General features: G+C 39.0%; 1 protein-coding gene across 4 annotated transcripts in view; it reads right to left on the bottom strand.

The window, feature by feature from the left end:
- Nucleotides 1-21,391, bottom strand: part of scn4aa (sodium channel, voltage-gated, type IV, alpha, a) — a 63,683-nt gene that overhangs the window by 27,208 nt on the left and 15,084 nt on the right. The window contains exons 2-18 of one of the 4 annotated variants that reach the window (XM_061231096.1): nucleotides 17,584-17,626; nucleotides 15,494-15,670; nucleotides 14,065-14,362; nucleotides 13,219-13,337; nucleotides 12,618-12,707; nucleotides 11,546-11,674; nucleotides 9,802-9,893; nucleotides 9,338-9,604; nucleotides 9,090-9,150; nucleotides 8,646-8,787; nucleotides 7,619-7,819; nucleotides 7,116-7,298; nucleotides 6,413-6,545; nucleotides 5,503-5,741; nucleotides 5,087-5,260; nucleotides 4,438-4,794; nucleotides 1,362-1,766 (exon numbers count right to left, since the gene is read on the bottom strand). In XM_061231096.1, the coding sequence (XP_061087080.1) occupies nucleotides 1,362-1,766; nucleotides 4,438-4,794; nucleotides 5,087-5,260; nucleotides 5,503-5,741; nucleotides 6,413-6,545; nucleotides 7,116-7,298; nucleotides 7,619-7,819; nucleotides 8,646-8,787; nucleotides 9,090-9,150; nucleotides 9,338-9,604; nucleotides 9,802-9,893; nucleotides 11,546-11,674; nucleotides 12,618-12,707; nucleotides 13,219-13,337; nucleotides 14,065-14,313 (2,841 nt within the window). In that variant the 5' untranslated portion in view covers nucleotides 14,314-14,362; nucleotides 15,494-15,670; nucleotides 17,584-17,626. The remainder of the gene's footprint in view (nucleotides 1-1,361; nucleotides 1,767-4,437; nucleotides 4,795-5,086; nucleotides 5,261-5,502; nucleotides 5,742-6,412; nucleotides 6,546-7,115; nucleotides 7,299-7,618; nucleotides 7,820-8,645; nucleotides 8,788-9,089; nucleotides 9,151-9,337; nucleotides 9,605-9,801; nucleotides 9,894-11,545; nucleotides 11,675-12,617; nucleotides 12,708-13,218; nucleotides 13,338-14,064; nucleotides 14,363-15,493; nucleotides 15,671-17,583; nucleotides 17,627-21,391) is intronic. The other 3 variants (XM_061231098.1, XM_061231097.1, XM_061231099.1) reach the window with 3 other exon arrangements.

Below are 21,391 nucleotides of genomic sequence, written 5' to 3'. Positions count from 1 at the left end.
GCTTACGGCCTGAATGCTAGTGGTGAAGCTAACTGGCGCTGGTGCCGAACAAATCCATGTATCTTCAAAAGTATAAGTCAGATCTAATTTATTTTTGTATTTTGAGCGACCCAAGACTTCAATGGCGATTCCGATCTATGAGATGTGTCTGTAGGATTTGAAATGCAGGAGCGGTGACAGTTTATAAATCACCATATTGTGCCTACTTTACGTGGCAGTTGACGCTTCAGATAACATTGGAGTCAATGAGAGCTGGCTCCGGCACTCTCTGCACTTTTGGGCGATTTATTAAAAAACCGTGAGTCCTATCTCAATGGAACATTGAATGAGAGAGGACAAGTTTCTCTACATTTTGATGTATAAATTGTTGTTGTAGAGTAGAAGCTGTGGGAGTAAGATGAGAATGTCTTGAATATTTTTGATAAAATTTAGAAGGGCTGAATGCTAGAGTGGGTGATGTCACAGAGTGGGTGATGTCACTGCACTCTAAAGCCACGCTGAAAATCTGAAAATCTCAAAAATTTCATAAAACATAAACTGTGATTTTGTAAAAACCGTAGAAGATATCAAAAAGTGTCTTTAGACCAACACAGTTCAAAGTCTTGTGACCCGTTTAAACCTTTAATCACGTTTCTGCGACAAAGTATGACAAAGTGGTGTGGCTCCAAAGAGGGGTGGGTTTGATCAATTTGTGAGATTTTTTTTTGCGAATTCTCATTCATTCCTATGGGCAAAAATCGGTCGGTTTTTCGGATTTTGGAAGAAAACGAGATGTCGCAGACTTGAGAAAAGTCTTTCCCATCGATTTCCGTCTATTCCGGTCGTTTTGATATATATCTTGCCTGGGATTTCTCAAAGCTGTGGGAGGAGTAGCATGCCGAACTTTTGAAGGAAGAAAATTAAATAAAATTAAATAAAATTATGAAGTATGGCTGAGAATATTAAGGTGTGTGCTTTTGCACTACAAAGCTCTACAGAGCTTTGTATTGCAATGCGCAGCACACAATTAAATAAAATTATGAAGTATGGCTGAGAATATTAAGGTGTGTGCTTTTGCACTACAAAGCTCTACAGAGCTTTGTATTGCAATGCGCAGCACACAATTAAATAAAATTAAATAAAATTATGAAGTATGGCTGAGAATATTAAGGTGTGTGCTTTTGCACTACAAAGCTCTGCTTTGTATTGCAATGCGCAGCACACAATTATGAAGTATGGCTGAGAATAAAAAGGTGTGTGCTTTTGCACTACAAAGCTCTACAGAGCTTTGTATTGCAATGCGCAGCACACAATTAATGATTACTGTAACGAGAGGACATTTTCATAAATTGACAAGAAGTAAAAGGAGCCTCTTACTATACCTTTTTTGGATGACTGACTTCTTCTTCGTCTTCTTCTGAGGAGGCCTCATCGTCATCCTCAGGATTCTCAAAATCAGACTCCCCCCGAGCAATAGGAACGTTGAGGGCAATGTCAGCAACACCATCCACCATTTTGAAATCTGTGTTGTTGTCCTCCCCAGAATTCATGTGGTTCAGCACAAAGCTCTCTTTTTTTTCATCGTTTTCATTGCCACCATCACCCTCAGGGGCTTTCTTGCCCAGCATACGCCTGATTTGCCCAGCGATAAAAGCCTTCACCCAGTCAATACCCCTGGAGATCCTGCCAATGGCAATCTGCAGGTTATTCTCCCCCTCGTCCTCTCCCCCTGCCAAATTGTCCCCGCTGAACGAACTCAGCAGCAAGGCCAGGAAGAGATTCAGGACCTACAAAGAGAGACAGAGATCATACTTGCAGTCAACATTACAGTGAGTTTTATGCCAGAGAAAAAGTATATATATATATAGTAGTATATATCAAGTAATAAGTAGTGTACTGCAGTTTGATATCATGACAGTTTGTGTATGAACAAAGAAATAAATTAAATCCATGAATTGACCTTCATATTACAGACTCCTTAGTTTCCAGTTATTACCTGCATATAGTGAATATATAAAAAACACAGAAACAGAAGATAAAACTGGTGTTCTTTATAGATTTGTAGATGAAAGAGGATTAAATCCATAAACATAATCCTGATCCAATATCAAGATACCTGAAAGTATAAAGTATAAGTGTCACCAAAGAACACTGAAGAACAAGATACAATTAATCAAATCGGTAATATTATATCTGCTGGGGTGGATAAGGGGGTGAACTGAGGCGCATGCAACAAAAGTTCATAATTTCAATCTTAAACCAGTGAGACTGGTTTGCATGACACATATCAAATTTATGTAGTTCAGTCTTGACGCAGACATCAATAAATATTATGTTGTCTGTCGCCCTTGTCGAGGCAGCTATCTTTAGTTTCAAAATGATGTTAGTCCGTTTTTAGGTTCCCATTTCCCATGGTTGGATGGAGATCATGGTTACATTGGTTTGAGCAGGCTGATCCTCCACTATGGGAGTTGTGAATCAGAGAGGGGCATCCAAAAAGGGGTGAGAGGTGCAGAAAAGAAGCCTGTAATTACTGGGGATAAAAACTGAACAGCAGCATAACTGCACCCACTGCCTCTTTCATGTTATGAAAGACACTGAAATAATGGTGAGACGGCCATTTTCCTACACCCCACCCACTGTAATAAAGATCGCAATGCAGCTGTTTGAAAAACCAGATATACTGTCTTTTCTCCAAGGGCAATGTGACTGCTGCTTATGACAGCTAATCATAATCATCTTGAGCATCCCTGCAATAAATGCATCACATAGGATTGACAGTACATTTGATTATCCCTATCAATTAATGCATTCTGCTGATGTGCAGCAGCCCTCTTGTATCAGGTCTCATGGTCCTCACTGTGAGCTCTCAGCTGTCCGAGTGTGTTCCCCGCATGCCAGACGCTGACTTGAGATGGGTCTTAGCACATATCCCAAGGTCAGAACCACTGGTTGCTGCCTCAAGTCATACGATTTAAATAGCGCCTACACTGAATAAATAGCTGGTCTCCATGCTAATGTTTATCTTCAGGAGAGAGCTTGAGACAAAAAAGCTGTGTTAGTTTTGGCACATATTTTTATGTCATACTTTTGTTAGCTCAATGGAGGAGCCATTTCCTTTTTACTCTATGAATAACCTGACAGGAAATGCAAGTGGTTCCCACCATGAATATATGTCACACTTTAAAAATATATATATGCTATTGCAAACATCTCATCTGCATGTCCTTGTTCTCCAACTGAATGCAATGTCAGGGATGGATCTGTTAGGTGATACGCCAACACTTCCTCCTCAGAAGTTTAACGCTCATAGCAAACATACGCAAACATAAACAATCTGTAAACTGTGCACCACTACACTGACACCAAGAGCATTCACTATATGTGTCACCAAGAAGCCCTAGTGAATAAAACCATTTTCTTCTTCACAGGTTAAAAAAAAAATAATATTTACTAATTGCAAGATTAATATTTTCTGTAAATGTAATATTACACTCAGTTCTGGGTATTAAAATATATTTAAAATGGTGTAAAAAGCTCAAAAACACTGTATTACCTGTATTAGTGCATTACCATCAGACACGAAAAGAGTCATGGTAAGTGCTAAATGGACTGCATTGATATAGCGCTGTTATCCAAAGTCATGCACAAGATGAAGCAGTCTGTTAGTAGTATTCATTAGTAGCTGCTTGTATAGTTAAAACCAGTGAGCAAGACAAAGGGTCACTTAACACTTTGTGTTATTAAAAGATAATTAATGGATAATTTCAACATTTGTTTACATTATTAAAGAAAATTCAAACCACTGGGTTGATCATTCGTTTTTCAAGGACCAGATTTCCCAAATGTACCCTGAAAGTACAGTAATGTTCTTTTAGGATACAAATGAGTATGTTTTCCAACCAAAAATTAATTATATATTGCTGGTTAGGGTATAATTGTATGCACCTATTGGGTACCGCCCCAGTGACAAGCATTTGTACCTTTTTAAGCACTTTTCAGACCTTTAGTTGAGATGTTGTGGACATTTGTAATGTAATGTAATGTAATTTACCACAACACCAGAATATGTTGTAAAGAATGGGGATGGCAAATCTAGCTTAGATTGCTGGGACAATGAATCTGACAAATGCTATATCATTTGTCAGCTATATGTTACTGCTCGAAGACAGAATTCTGCAAGGAAGAAACTACGTTGGAGGCCAAAATTCACCAGAATGCATCATAATAACACAGTTACTTGCAAACATCAACAGAGCTAAAAAAAAATAGCAAGCAGAAGTTTCCACCAAAGCACAACAGTGTTCTGGAGCAAATTGTCTATTGTTTTTAATCAGTGTTTTACCCAGCTGGCTTGCGAATCGAAATGTGCCAAGACAGTATAAGAACTCCTTTTGCTTGCAATGTCGGACTGTGAGAAAGACATGGACACTTTCAAATCAATAGTGCATTACTCACCACCAGATTTCCAATTACCATGACCATCATGAATACGATAAGACACATGGCCGTTCCAGCCACCTCCATGCAGTCCCACATGGTCTCAATCCACTCCCCACACAGGATGCGGAACACGATCAGGAAGGAGTGGAAGAAGTCGTTCATGTGCCACCGGGGCAGCTCGCAGTCCTCGGCGATCTTACACACACAGTCCTGATAACTCTTGCCAAACAGCTGCATGCCCACCACAGCAAAGATGAAGACGATGATAGCAAGCACCAGGGTCAGGTTGCCCAGGGCGCCCACCGAGTTCCCAATGATCTTGATCAGCATGTTAAGGGTAGGCCAAGACTTGGCCAGCTTGAAAACACGCAGCTGTCTCCAACACATAGCACACAACAAACATGCCTGGTCATTCATTCATGGCTACCTTTAAACTGAAAAAGTCCCCCTACAATCAGAGCACTGACACTTAATCTGATCGCAACTCATTAATGACCCTAACTGCAATAAATTTTCAAAGGCTTGGGTGTCCAAACCGTTGGTCCTTTACTAATATTAAGTGTTGTTTACACAGAGCCACTGAGCCATTGTAGAAACAGTAACATAGTAAGGCTTGAGACAAGACACTTTTAAAATTGGAAGTGAGGGAATAGTTTGCTCTTACCAAACGGAAAGACCTCAAAACAGAAAGACCCTGGACATTGGCTAGCCCCAGCTCCACCAGACTCAGCGTGACAATGATGCTGTCAAAAACATTCCACCCAACCTGGAAGTAGTAGTATGGGTCCATAGCAAGTAGTTTCAAAACCATCTCAGCTGTGAAGATCCCTGTGAAAACCTAAAGGTGAACAAGGCATAAGGAACATGTATATGAATTCCTAGTTCAGTCATGTAACTAGTTCATCAATGTGTGCCTATGTAAGTTTGGAGGGAACAACAGAGCGAGTGTAGCTACAGCAGAGTGAAAGAAAGAGGCACACAAGAAGCACTGTTTAATGAGGTTGTTGACTAAAACCTACTCAGCATAAACTCTGCATTCCCAATTTCTGTAAATGCGCACATGCAAAGTCTGTGTCTCACCAGGTTTCCGACAGATAGCATATGATCAAATTGTTCGCTCATTGGGTAGTGCTCCATAGCCATGAAGAGAGTGTTGAGGACAATACATATTGTGATGCCCAAGTCCACAAAGGGATCCATCACCACAAAGTACAGCCATTTTTTAATGGTGATCCAGAGGGGACAGCAGTCCCATTTCAGGAATGTGTCAGCAAACTTGTACCATCCTGGAGGACATGGTCTCTGGGCACCTTCGAGTTCTGCCAGAATAGAACAATGAAAGTTGCATTCTGGCCATGAAGAAACCAAGAAATATGAACATTAAATGAATGTTATTTTATCTTCCTGTTTTATGAATGTAGCCATTATCTGAATAACCAGTTATTTATGTTACCACATTCTTGTTTTGCCTATTGTTCTTACACCAGAAATGTAAAATTATGAATGTTGTGTAACCAGCCAGGGAAGGTTACACAGACTGGGCTCTGTACCAGTGAGTTATTAATATTTTCTGCAGAGCAGGATCTTGATGTGAAATGCCTGTTAGCCTCTGGTGGCAACAACAGCTTAACAAATATGTAATTGTATGTACACCGGCAGTTAATCTTCACACAATGTGATCAGCCTTAATCTTGTCTGTTCGCCTCCAGACAATGCAGCACTAATTCTTCCCAGATCAGAGATGTATGATTAGCTTGACATGATAATCCTATCAATTACACTTCACATTAGAGGAGTTCCTCCACAACTCCCAGTTAATCCTGGTGTATTTTATAGCTTTGCTGTTTGAGAGACAGGCAAAGAAGTACACTACTCTGTTACATGCATTGGGCATCTGACAGGAAGCATTTGAATGGCAGGTTTTCTGAGTGAAAACTTATGAAAGCTATTTCAGTTTTTATTCTGGTGTCACTTCTATTTGCTCTTTCACCTTCTATGGCGGTAGATAAGACACTTATTGCACTAGCAGTTTTCTTGGTCAGGCCTGGCTGTTCCAGGAACTCCATGCTGGGTTTGGAGCCGTGGGACTTTTCTGCATTGCTGTCAGTTTCCTCAGCTGCAGACTGCATTACACAGCACAGAAAGAAATCAGAGAATTTGAAGTCTACAGTTCACAGAAACTGCTCATCTGCATCCAGCCTGCCCTAAGCCATAGTGAGTAGCATGCTTAGGCAGTGATGATGATTTTTTCATATGAACAAATACTATAGTTGAGACATGGCATTTCTCTAGCAATGACCATTGAGACCATTTGCATTGTTTAATCTAATTTCTATATATTAAATGCAGGACAGTTTGAGTGGCATAAACATAAGAGGAGGAGTAATTTGAGCACAGTTGTCTTTGCTTCCTGTAACATTAGAACAATAGATGAAAGTACAAGTAGTACAAGTAGGCTGAAATCTTGAGAACTATGTGTAGAATAGACCTGTTATGACCATGGGTGGCTGCTAAATCCACAAGAACTGAGGAAATCATATATTGGCATTTGAAGTAAAATATCTGGCTGGATAAATGGACTGTATAAAAAATGTAAACCGTGTCAATTACTGTGGATAAGCGTTTGTACTAAATAATTTAATGTAATGGCTATATCTTAGGGAAGTAAAACAGTGGTGTTGGGAGTGACTCACCTCTTCCTCTGATGATGCTTTGTTGATGACAAATCTGGGCACAATTCTCCCATTGCTATCTTTTATGACATCACCATCATCACCAAGGCTCTGCTCGTCATCAGCAAAGTTATATTCTGACCCTCCCTCCCCTTTTTTGTCTTTTTTACTGGACAGTGTCAACTTGCTGTCACTAAGGTGCACCTGTCAGTGAATTGATTACCCAGTTAAAAACCAGAAATAAATTGTCCTTTTCACTTTCCCTTATCATTCTACAAATTTACAGACAAATCATTGCAGTTATCATCCATTTTATGTTTATATAAAACATGATCTTTAAGCTGTGCATATTGATGTGAGGCGTCCCAAATACAAGCGAAAACAATGTCTAGAATTTAATCTCACCTGAAATTCAAAATACCCCAAATTATTTGGTTGGTGATTATAAAGGATTATAAAGATACTGTCAATGTGTATAAAGATACTGTTAATGTGCCTACTTAATATTTGGAGCTTCAACTGACCTGTGTCTCTTGTTGCTTCAGTTGCTCCAGAAACATTTGAAACTCCTCCTCCTTCTCCTTGGCCTCGGCCAGCGTAGCTTCATTCTGTTCATCATAGGCCATGGCCACCACAGCAAGAATTAGGTTGATGAGGTAGAAGGAACCCAAGAAGATGACGACCACAAAGAAGATCATGTAGGTCTTCCCTGCTGCACGTAATGTCTGCATGAGGGAAAGGTCAGCAAGGTATAATGCGACTGAACACCATCCGTTGACCATACAATATTTAAAATAAGCTGAATATTCCTGTAAGTTTTAATAAGATGCAAAGAATGAACATAAAAAGGAAGACAAAACTTTTAATGTAGTGCATATGGAATCTCCATAACAAACCTATACTGTTTTTAATAAACCACAGTTGGAAATAAAACGAAATATCTGTTGCAGAAAAGTATGTTACATACCTAGAGACATTGATTTTGATTAAACAAATTCCAAATGAACTAATGAATATTGGGATATCAGCTACCAGTTAAGCTGGTATAGTGTAAGGTATAGTGTAAAATCCATAATGGGAACTTTAAAATGACAAATAGTATTCCAGGCATCAGAAAGTGACATGACAACCTTTTTATTCTTTTTATACAATGAAAACAGCACGACGAAGAGTAGTATTCAAAAAAACTATTTACTACAAGAATAAAAAACAAGCTAGAAAGCAACATTAGTTTCAAAAACAAACAATAAAGTATGCACCATACTTTTCCATTACAGCATAGCATAGTTTTTGTACTGTCCAGGTTTCTGAGATAATTGCTGTTATCTCACAAGCACACAGCATTTTCTTTTCTTCAACTTCTGATGTTTTACCAGGCACAACCCTGATTTGTCTGTCTAAAAATGTTGTGAATGTCAGTAATAATGTCTCAAAACGTAATGCCAGTGTCACAAGCTGTGTGTCTTGTGCCGGTGAGGTAGCACATATAAACAATGAATTTGTGATTATATAACACTTGATTGAACTGGATACTGATATGTCAGTAGGTACCAGCTGGAAAAGGTTCTCCCAGTAGTCCTGAGTCATGAGGCGGAAGAGAGCCAGGAAGGCCCAGCCAAAGGAGTCGTAGCTTGTGTAGCCGTAGTTGGGGTTTCTTCCAGCCTTCATGCATGTGAATCCTTCAGGGCACTTTCTATCAACAAAGCAAAGGTAAAGAATCAGTTTTATAAGTTACTGTCCCAACCCATCCTCTCACAGCCAAGAGCTCACTGAACCTGTACATACAATTTAAAAAATATATGTATAACTAAAAACTAATGAGAAAAGAAAAGAAAAAGATTCAAAATAAAAAATGCAATTTCTCTGAGCTTGAAATGCTTTTTTCCTAACAGGGGCAATCCTTAAGTATTGTGTCCTTCATTTTTCCGATCACCGGACAGCAGTCCAAAAAAGATCACTTATGACATTGTGTACCTTGGTAATGAATGGACCTACCCAGCATCTGAACCGTTTCCACAAAGAAGGGGATCTAACCCACCGTGATAGTAGAAGTTCTCTGTGAAATAAAATCAGACCAAAATAAGTATGCACTTTATATCAGCATAAACATGATTGGTTGACTTTAGCATACTGTACAACTCATCATAAGGCAAATGTGACTTTCACAGTACAGTACTGCTGTTCTAAAATGATAGTTTGGTGCAATGGTATTTGCTGATAAGTTGCATAGAGCTTGGAGGCACCTTCATTGTTGATATAAGCTTTGAAATCGAATGTGCTGTTGGCGGTGACGTTGAAGCCCATGGTATCGTTGAAGGACATGGTGGAATTGAAGTCGTTGATGAAAGTGTCATTCACAAGGGGCCAGCGAACACACTTATGGCGCAGGTTTCCCATGAAGAGCTGCAGGCCAATGAGGGCGAAGACAGCAAGGGCAAACACAGTCAGGATCATCACATCCACCATCTTCTTCACTGACTGGATGAGAGCTCCCACAATAGTTTTCAAACCTGTCCACCACAGAAAACAGCCAAGTATAAAAGGAAATTCTGAAAGTCCAGATAGATATTAACATTTAGTTATGCTTTTAGATTAAGCATAAATTAAGCTTGTTTTCAGGCATGAATTTGTCCTCAAAACACATTTTTAGCCAATCACTTAAGGGGTCGTTGCATTTAAAGGATGTAACTATTTCCACTGTACATACCAGGAATAACAGTGATTGTTTTTAGAGCTCGAAGCACACGGAACGTCCTGAGGGCTGAGACGTTTCCCAGATCAACAAACTCTGTGATATACCTGCGGACAAATCCAAGATCAGTGCAGTTATTTTATGAAACTGGTCAACTGCACACCCTTAATGTCTCCACATAACTTATCACAGAAAGGCTAGCATTTGGCTTTTGCTCTGGCAAATGATCCATTTCTGAAGCCAAATTGCAACATTATCTGATGGCACGCAATCCAGCTACGTAGTGGGAATTAACCTATGAGACAAACAAAAAAATTAGCCTGTGTAGATTGTAATAATCTATAGAAACTACAACACGGCACAAGTGATGGCCTGCTGTTCTTCTGTAGTGTAAATAATTATTTTGCAGGAAGTCAATTTCCTTAGCACCCACGTATGCATAAAACATTTGCTGCAGGGAGGTATTATTTGCTGATGTAGCTCAAGTGTCTACTTTTAGTAATAATTACACACTCACTAAGTCTGGAGATTAGAAGTGACATTGTGCACATCAACAATTTAGACCCCAAACAAGACCCAGCTGAAGAGGACCAAGACAGGGGAGTGGGGATTGTGGCTATACATAGATTGGGTATGTGAACCCATTTTGATAAACATTTTCATTCAGTTGAGTGGTAATATAGGGAAAGGTTAAGAAAACAATGGTGATGGTGTGTCTGCTTGACCTATGACCTGATGACAGTGTTGAACATTGTGCCCCTGATGGAACTGGACTGAACACTTTTGTTGAAATGCACTGTGCTGCACATTTTGATGTTGCTATGCTCTGCACTCAGCACCGTGATTTTGATATACACTTTGCTGAACATCGTAATGTTGATTATGCACTGTGCTGAACATTGTGATATCGATTATGCACTGTGCTGAACATTGTGATCTTGATTATGCACTGTGCTGAACATTGTGATCTTGATTATGCACTGTGCTGAACATTGTTATTTTGATATGCACTGTGATTTTGATATGCACTGGGTTGAACATCGCGATGTTGATTATGCACTGTGCTGAACATCGTGATGTTGATTATGCACTGTGCTGAATATTGTGATTTTGATATGCTCTGTGATTTTGGTATGCACTGGGTTGAACATCGTGATGTTGATTATGCACTGTGCTGAACATCGTGATGTTGATTATGCACTGTGCTTGCAGTGCAGAACCTTGGATCAAACTTCAAACTTGGCATTGCAGATCAAATATGAATCAAGAAACTGCATTGCTTATTTCTCACCACAAAGGTTTTCAGAAATTTATTTTAAATGGATGGTTTAGGAAGAATAAGAGATTTATCAACGGTCACCAATATTATGTTTTTCAAAAAAAAAATGAACTGCAGTTTACGCAGGTACCAACTATGCAAGGCGTCCTTTGTTCTTGTTAATCCCATTGGCTGAAGGAACACACCTACAGTATCCTACATACTGTATTATGCTTCATTTAGGACAGTTTTCTGAAGTTACATGTGTTTGTTGAATCCAACGTGGCACACTCAGATGAGACCTTCACACTACACAAGTAAGTGAAATTTATGTTAAGAATCTGAAAACGTTCTTGCATGAGACCTATCGTGCTGTTGATATACACTGTGTTGAACAATGTGCTGTTGATATGCACTGTACTGAAAAGTGTGCTGTGGAAGGGCACTATATTTGTCACCTGCTGCTTCTATAGCCGCCAGTAACCATACTCCAATACTTACGCCATGCTGATCACCATGAAATCCAGCCAGTTCCATGGATCACGAAGGAATGTAAAAGGTCCGACAACGAAGCCTCTCGACAGCATTTTGATTGTTGCCTCAAAAGTATAAATACCAGTAAAAACATACCTGCAAAATAAAAGGAGGCCAGGGCAAACATATGTTTTAAATGTCTCAGTACGATAAAAGTTTAAGCTACACATCTTTACTGGCAAACACAATTAATTCCAAAGCAGAACATTTCACAGCTGCAGCTCAGTCTTTTGGCATTCAACCTGTAATCTGCATTCTTTTTTTGTTTCTTTTTTTTTCTCCCAATTTGGTAGCCAATTGTACCCAATTCTAATCCAATTAGTGTTAGCTGGGGATACACCGCTTACGTCCCTTCGGCGGCCCAGAGGGAGAACAACACGCCTTCATCAAGCCATCTCGTCTCACAGCTGAGACCGTAATTCCAAGGCGCACCGGGGTGCATGCATGCAGCGATCTCTACTAGTCCCCGCTGAGTCCCTCCCTTGGAGCAGCGCCAATTATGCCACTCCATGAGAGCCGGCCAAACTCAGCTTTTGGCAGGACCGGGAATCGAACCCCGGTCCTCGGTGTGCAACTGTAACAAACTGATGCCTGCATTCTTAAAGCATTTAATCTTACCCTACATGGATAAAGTATTGCATTTCTGGACAATCACTTAAAAATGATCTAACATTTTCCATTGATATACTTAACCGTGCCTTTTCTGATTTAATATTTTATTTTCTGTGTTTGTAATTAAACAATTCAAAGCACAGACCACGTGTGAATTACATTTTTTCGAATTTTAAAAAGCAGAAAGACACAACATAACACATCTTTACTCTATGTACAGATCTGTATTTCAAAATGCTTAACACTGTTATTGGAAATTATTAGAATATCATGTAGTATATGTTCTGTTTATGAGCCACAGCATGAGAAGCACATTAAGCGGTGATACTACATTATTATTACTAGAACATAATATATTCTGCATATTTGACGAACATTAAAAAGCGAACAAACAGAGTCATTTTAATAATAGAAAAGAAAAACTTACTCAACAGTTTTACTCCACGGTGGCGGTTTGCTCATGGTCATGAACACACAGTTTGATAGAATGGTGATCATGATGAATATGCTAAATAATCTGATTTAGAGTTAAGGGAGACATTCCAATGCAGTAAATAGGACAGGTCATCAATATCTTCAGTAGAATGCAAACAATTGTTATAGCACATAGTGCGATGAAAAAGTATTTGCTCTCTTCCTGATTTCCTATATTATTTTGTATTAAAAGATCACTTCAGATCTTTTAATAAAATGTAAAATTAGAAAAAGGGAACCTGAGTAAACACAAAAAACATAATAATACAATACAATATATATTTTTCAAGTATTTTGTATTTACCTTTGTCTAAAATTATATTTTGTCAAGATATCTCAAACCATTCAATGGGGAAAATATGCAATAATAGATAAGATCAGGAAAGGGGAAAATACTTTTTCAGGGCACTGTATAAACAGCAGCATGTTAATGGTTCCTTTGTCTTAAATTAGTTAAATAGGTAGTGGTGAAGGTTTTTTGGACATAAATGCAAAATACTGAGTTGAATGCAGTTTACAAATTACAACACAGTTTGGCATTTCTGAAAGGATATGAATGTATGAGAATTTTGATAGATCCTCTCCTAAGAGGGCTAAAGGGACTGAGAATGTACAGGGCAGGCTCCGCATTGAACCTGTAGATTGTATTCCCTTTCGTGATAACAACAAATGTCTGGAGAGAGAGGAAGAGAGAGACATAGAGATATTCATCATCTCACTGATTATTTAAAAAAACTAAGTTGTATGTTTTCACTACCTTGCCTGTACACATTACTTTATTGCATTCTCTGGTTTTTTAAACCTAATGCGGTCCACGCAACATGTTTCCTTGACAGCAAATTTGATCTTTTGAGTTCCATGGTAACCTTCAGTTTAAAAAAAAATCAAAATGGATTGATGTGTCACTTTCCAAGTATTTGCAATGTGTCCTCCTCTACCCAAGTATAACTGCTATCAACAGCCATAATATAGAGATTAAATATGATTATTATAGTAAAAAGAATAACAATGTTTGAAATTCCCTCAGAACTGGCGAGTACCACCGATGGAACTTTACAGTACGTCATTCATTTATGAAAAAGATTCTATGGGTAGGTTCAGAAAAACAGTCCTGTACACACTGACGGCTTCCAAACTTTCTTGATCCTTCCTCTGAAGGGTTTTAAACTAAAATATTTTCAAAACCCCTGATAGCGTGGATTTGACAGTTTTACGGAGCAGAAATGGATTTGGAAACAGGTTTAATGCTAGTGTGTAGGTGTGTGTTGCATGTTCTTACTAGAAGATGACCTCAGTTATGCGATTGGAAGTGAAAAAGGAAAATAATGGATGGATCTGAATGGGCTATGGGCAGACTGGGAGCAGGAGGAAGCATATGTGCATATGCATCACAGACTAACTTTCTGTGATTTGTAGTAGGGGTCCGGGTCCTCCAGAGGATCATTGAGCATTTCTGGTGGAGGATCTCCATAGATCATGGGCAGGCTCTTGCCAGCCTCCAGGTCTTTGTGGGGCTTGAGAGTCTCTCTGGCCACTCCCTCCGCGTCATTCAGCCTGTTCTTCTCCATGCGCCTCTCAATCTCCGCCAGCGATTCCGGGGTGAAGCGGCGGAACACATAGGTGCCTGTGGGAGGGAGCAGGCTGGCCATCTTCGCATTGCGAAGAAATATGACCACACCGGGGTCTCTCAACAGTGGTCTGAGGGAGGAAGAGGGAGGGGGATTACACAGGTTATTCTTATCACTCCCCAAGCCCTTCTGGTGGCATCCACCCGTGCCCATAACCTTAATCAATAATTGTGTCATACATCATCATTTATACAGATACAGGCAGGTAAAGTCCTAATAAAATATTATTTTAAGTAAATCAGTGAAAATGCAGATCATCACCAAGGCTTTTTATTGAATCTGTCAATAGTCATTGCTGTTGTGATATTACAGAAATATTGACAAAATAAATATTGCCATAATATTTGATATAGCCAACAATAGATACATAATAGTGACACAAACAGAATTGTAGCATGAAAAAGAAGTACACTAAATCATAAAAATGAAGGGCCGTACAAACCTATGAAGCAATAGCACCTTTTTCAAATGAATGCATACATAATGACTTTATTTAGTTATATCTACCTCAAAAATGTGTATGGTTGGCTGACCATACTGCAGATAAAAAGATGCTTGCACAAAGATGGAAGTTACCTGTCCTGGTCTGTCCTGGTAAATAGCTTTTTCCAAATTGTCACAACACAATAGATGTTTTTGAAATGGGAATTATTGTTGTGTTTAGCCTATTGCTCCCTGACAGCCTACTGAAATGCTACAATCATTAAGCGAAGAGTTTGCAGTTTGCACTATCACTAGAAAGTTACTCTCCACTCCACTGAACGAAAGAGTGTCTGTGAAAGAGTCGTTCGGGGAGCTGTGTTCGCAAACAATAAAGCCTAGCCTACTCTGTAATGAGATCATCTAATCTCCAACCAACAATGGTTTTATACATAATCGCATTGTGAAAAAGCATGAATGACTCGATGTTGCAGGACATAGAATTGTACACATTACATGCTGGCAGTTCACACACTCTCACACTGAATGAATGAGTGTTTGTGAACTAATACTTCTTGAATGAATGAATGAATTAATTTATTAATGTTTTAATGTTTCAAATATTGTGTCTGAACATTTTAGTTGAATGAAAAAAATGTGATCACAAAAAAATGCATGTATACTTCCAAAAATATAAATGATTCTTACAGTTTAAACATGGTTTGCAATGTTCTGCCAATTTCAAGACACACACATATTAATTTTGTATAGTGTTACGAACCGGTCTAGGGTCTGGCCGGAACAGGGTAAAGGATATGGAGATGGAGTGTAGAATGGGGAGTGGGAACAAACACTGCAGGTCGATGAGTAACTCCGGTTCTGTCTTTGAAGGTTTACTGGGCTTGAAGCGGGTGTGTAGCCAACCCCCAAGGGAGATCAGATCTCGGCCCAGGATCGCCTTCAAAAACAATAAAGGAAAAATTATAAAGCAAATTAATAAATAGTGTCCCGATGAAAGGATGCAATCCAGCTGGAAACGCTAAATTACCGAAGCCACTGTATGGCAGCAGAGGGGCGAAGAAAAGTCAAAGTCAGGGTGGGCAAACAGGGTTGAGCACAAGTCATACACTGGGGCAAAAATTGCTAAGGCAAGACTCAGAGTCGAGAAATATGGTCATACATGTGTCAATCAAAGTAATCACTAAGTCACAAGTCACACATGCAATGGTTTTCAGAGCTAGTCTACCTAGATCAATATAAACAGGGGCCTTTTCAAAGAAAAGACCCAGAAGAAAAAATTGCCAATCTCAGGCAAACCGCATGTAAAACAAAGATCCATCCAAGATGCACAATTGTCAATACAAAAGCTCAGAGGTCGTAACAACATTGCAGTCCGTAAGTATTTGGACCCTGGTACAATTTCTGTTCCTGTGGCTCTGTGCTCCAGCACACCACAGTGCAGACTGTCACCTTTAATTTCAGGGTATTTACATCCATATCAGGAATAGGAATTACATACCTTTATATACATAGTGTTAGATTTATGTACATGAAGCACAGTTTAAACACATTTTTAGTACATTGAATATCTTCCCTGCATATGGTGATATCCATGTACCTGTCAGGTTCTATGTTTTCTATGATCTGTCTTTAGCGGTTTCATTTAATTTTACCTTACCTTGTGCTCACCGTAGTCTGTCAGTTCATTCATTCTCTGTCTTTTCTTTCACCTGTGTCCCACTTCCTGATTTTTTCACACACCTGATTGTTATTCCCTGTTGTTATCTGCATATTTAAACCCCTCTGTTTGTCTCACTCATTGCCAGATTGTTATGTGATTTAGCCATACTCTCCAGCGGTTATTTCTGTCTGATCTCCTGTGTTTCAACCTGTTTTCTTTGCGACTTCTTTTTTTTGGTTTACCCTCCTATTCTGATTTGACCCTTTTTGGACTTTGGACATTTGCTTTCGGTTTTTGATGCTGTTACTTCGCCTGTTAGGACTGCCTGTTTGTTTTCACCCTTCTGTCTAGGACCACGGCCATTCTTTGGACTACCTGTATTGTTACCATTTGCCTGGATACTGAACCTTTACCTGAACTATTGATTATGAACTGCCTATTCTATACCATTGCTGTTAGCTGGTTGTTGACCCCTGCCTATTTGATCTACGAGAAAGTTAATAAAGACTTTAACTTGAACATCTGTGGTCTCGCTATTGGGTTCATTGTTCTGGTGCCTGACAATATCTGGTGCCACGTAAAAACATATCCAGTGCAGGACAAAATGTACTGTATTCCAGCTGTAGCAGCTATTGTCATTTGAATTAATCGAAAATGCGAGATGTAACATTTCAATGAGCTTGACTATTGGCAGGATAGAATGAGAACTTTGTGTGGGAGGTTCTACAACATTTTATTTCTCCCAGAAGCACAATTATTTTCATGGCCGGTTGTTTGTCACTGAAGCTTTTCCCCATTTCTTTTCCATGATTGTTTAGAAGCATAACTAATCAAAACAAATGTACAACCCTGTTTTCATTATTTTAGCAATGCAAGTTGAGCATACTCTGTTTCTTACAATGTTCTGTTAAAGGCTAAAAGTATGTCTTTCTGTAATGGACAAAAGCGATTAAAAGCAGTATATCAATGCATTTTACTGGCGGCAACGATTTTTAAAAAATACAAACACTTGTTACTGTCAAGGTTGAGAATGTTATTTCAGTTATTTGCATTTAATAAATTAATAATACAATTTCTAAATATTTTCTGTGAAAAACCCCCAGCTTGGCTCCAATCATGATTTAATATTTGAATATTAATAATCTGTGATGGTTTCTTGGAGTTGAAATAGTGTAAGTTGAAAGCAATACCTGTGTCTCTGTCTTGCTTGCACCTCGGTTTATGCCTGCGAGGCTGAAAAATTCAACACAATACATAATCAGCCACAATACATAATATCTCTGCTCTTTATTTGCGCAATCCACCCATAAATTCATATGCATTAAGGACAGAAGCTCGCCTAGATGACGTGCACCAGTTTCATACATAAGACGCATGTTTCCTGGGCAGAATGCATCATATGTGCAACTGAAAATCATCCCAGAAGGCTTAGTACATCTGGCCCATAGTCCCTCCATTTTAAGGGAGCAAAAGTAATCGGTAAAGTAATTTGGCTTCTCAGCTGTCTCTGATAAGTCAGGTGTATACAATCAATTCCTTAGTGCAGGTACAAGAAACCTTTCAGTGTCTTGTCTTATTTCAACGTTTTGATTGCCTTTGGATTTTGTCAACATGACAAAATTGCCCTTTGTCAACATGAGGACAACAGTTGTGCCAATGACAGTCAAGAAAGCAATTATGATAAAAAAACAGGCAGAGACATAGCTCAAGCAATAGGCTTCCAAAATTGTAGGACGGCATGATTTGCTGATCGTATTTTATAGACATATGCGGCCTTTCTGTTGTGATATTATTGAAAAATGAGCACTATTTTATAAGATTTATATTGCCTGATCACATCTATTCTAATTGTCTGACAAAACAACCTTTTGGGAGGGTAATATTTCCATAGGAAATTAAAGGTCTCAGTTTCTTTTCAATGGCAATTTTGGCATTGTGAATTGCTATTTTACTTCTTACTTCTGCACATATAGTATAATAATATGGTATACATTTTGTTTGGGTACAATAAAAAACAGATAAGTGTTTTCTTGAGTTTAATAACAAGAATAATAATATTAATAATAATAATAATAATGACTATGATTATTATTATGTTTTTAGCATTATTATTTTTATTTATATTACTGTACTGAGAATGTTTCCGTTTCACATGCAAACTAATGTGTCTATGTCCCTTCCTCACCCAAGGGCGTACACAGCTGCTCATCTAAGTCTTCCTAATCTCTCCTCTGGGCCTTTTCACATACATTTCTAAAACAAACCAGAATAATTTGATATTTCATTCCATTTCACAAACGTGAATTACAATTTGATTAGTTAACTTGGGATTTAATTATCTTGGACAGTTGCACTCTGGTATAAAGGGGAGATGAATTGAACACCAAAAACAGGATCACACTCCTTATACAGACACAAAGGGACATTGCGCTGCCCATTGTGGGATCACGTAACATGTTACAAAAGCAATATTTTTCATAATGTACCCTACACACCAAATCGTTAATACAAATATCCAATCAGCCAATCACAGGGCCACAACTCAATGTATAAAAGCATGCAGACATGGTCAAGTGCTTTAGTTGTCATTCAGACAAAACATCTGAATCTGGAAGAGAGTGCTCAAAGTGACATTGACTGTGGAAGGATTGCTGGTGCCAGAGGGGGAGGTTTGAGTATCTATGAAACTGCGAAACACAAAAAAAATATCCAGTGGAGGTTTTCTGGGAGAAAATGTCCTCTTAGTGAGAAAGGTCAGAGGAGAATGGTCAAAGGAGAAAGGTCAGAGGAGCAGGGCGGCCTGTATGTGGTTATGGTAAATGACTGGGACACACAAGGTCGGTGGTTCTAATCCCGGTGTAGCCACAATAAGATCGGCACAGCCGTTGGGCCCTTGAGCAAGGCCCTTAACCCTGCACAGCCCCAGGAGAGGATTGTCTCCTGCTTAATCTAATCAACTGTACGTCGCTCTGGATAAGAGCTTCTGCCAAATGCCATTAATGTAATGTAATGTAATGTAATGTAAGAATGGCCAGACTGGTTCAAGCTGACAGGAAGGAAACAGTAATTTACATAGGCATGTGTTACAACAGTGGTATGCAACACACACAATACATTGATCCTTGAAGTGGACGGACTACAGCACCAATACATGTAAAAAAAAAAGTTTTATAGTTTTTTTCAATTGTTTACACACTGTCACATGCCGGGACACACCCCTGAGAGAACACATCCATGTCTGGCCCTCCAGCCATTCCACTTCTGGGTAATCCATCAGCCAGGGTCAGCAAAGTCTCTTGTAATTTCCATATTTTAGGACTGTATTTATTGTGTCATCTTGCACCCTGTTTTTTTCTTTTTCTTTTTGTTCTCAAATGTGAAGCACTTTGGCTATATAATATAGTTTTTCATTATATTTTCATTATCATATCAACTGCTTATAAAAATATAACAGTGTGAAGAAGTGGATGCCAGTGTCTGCATCACTGTTAGGGCTTGCTTTGCTCCGAGTGTGTAATGTGCAATTCTATAAATCACACAGGTAATTAGTTCACTCTCAACCAAATCAGAGTGAATTCATTATAAAAAAACAGCTGTTGTTGGTGTGAGTGCGTGATTTCATCATGTAGCTTACAGGCTTTGTTTAAACCTGTGGTTTCTCAGGGTTGGGCTTAAGGCTCTGTTACTGCACAAACAAGACTTGCTAAATGAACTGTGCAAAACCCAAAGAATCTGACAAAGCTCTCCTGAAATCATTCCTCCTCTGACTGTATCATCTCAATGTTACTGTAATGTTGTCATAAAACAACTTCTTACTGTAAAAAGTACCTTTTTGAAGGAAAATATTGCTGTAGGCTACTTCCATTTCGCTATTAACGTTAGCTAACTATAACTTAGCTAGCAACACAAAAGAAAATATATGATCAGTCCTTGCAACATTGGCTTGCTAAAATTTCTATAAACATAGGACTTGATTTTCTAATTAAAATAAACATGTGCACATTTTAAAAGTAAATCATTTCTTCATCAACCCACTGCGTGCCATTTGTTGGACTGGGTTGCACAAGCTGTATTTCAGTTCAAACGTAGCATAGTTTTAACTTTGATTCCTACTAAGTATACATTGCTAATGTAAAACCCAACGCTAACCCAACGACGGAATTTAGCGAGGGCTGAAGGTATAAGCGTGCTCGTCCTTCTGGTGTTGCTGAAAGAATACTAATAGGGTTAAAAATGAGTGGCCCCTATGCAGACAGTCTAGATCAGCCAATAAACAAACCACGATACAAAGGCAGTAGTACCACTCTGCCTTCCGCTCTTTACTGGTCCGGGCTGACCCAGAATCTCCACAATAGGGCCAATAGATTCACCTTCGTTTATCTGACTCCATTTTAGAATAATAATTTAGATGAGTTGTCCACATTTAGTGGATGTCGTATTTATAATTTTGACTTGATCGCTATAGGAATCCTGTACTGAGATTTACTCTCCGAACAGTCCTCTGCTGGTACCACTGCATGTCACATCGCGCGTAATGTGCACGTCTCACGAACTGACTAGCTATCTGTAGTCATTACAGAGGTCGCAGGAATAGCTACTCTCGGGTATATCTGTTTACAGCCTAGGGACCCAAGCAGACCAACATAGCTACGGCTGTGCTCGACATGAATGAACTACCATGCGGACGCGAGGGATTTACCAACATAGGTCTACGGGTGCTATACGCCGTGATACAGTAAGTGGAAATAATCATCCTCCCTAGACCAGTTTGAGGGGGTAAACCAAGCATTCCCTGTATAACTTTGAGTGTCAGTAAGGAAAACCAAACAGATCAAGTTTTAACAGTTTATTTTACCAGGCAGGTTACATACACGTAATTGCATACTAGTTCCAAATTACAATGCAATGCAATGCAATGCAAACCAAATTACAGAGTCTTAAAAGTCATACCTGGTAATAAAAGCTACATACGGGAGTCTGGCTACAGACACCCTGTAC

This window comes from Conger conger, chromosome 2 (genome assembly GCF_963514075.1).
Source record: "Conger conger chromosome 2, fConCon1.1, whole genome shotgun sequence".
In the NCBI taxonomy this organism is placed as follows: domain Eukaryota; kingdom Metazoa; phylum Chordata; class Actinopteri; order Anguilliformes; family Congridae; genus Conger; species Conger conger.
This window is presented reverse-complemented; position numbering and strand designations above follow the sequence as displayed.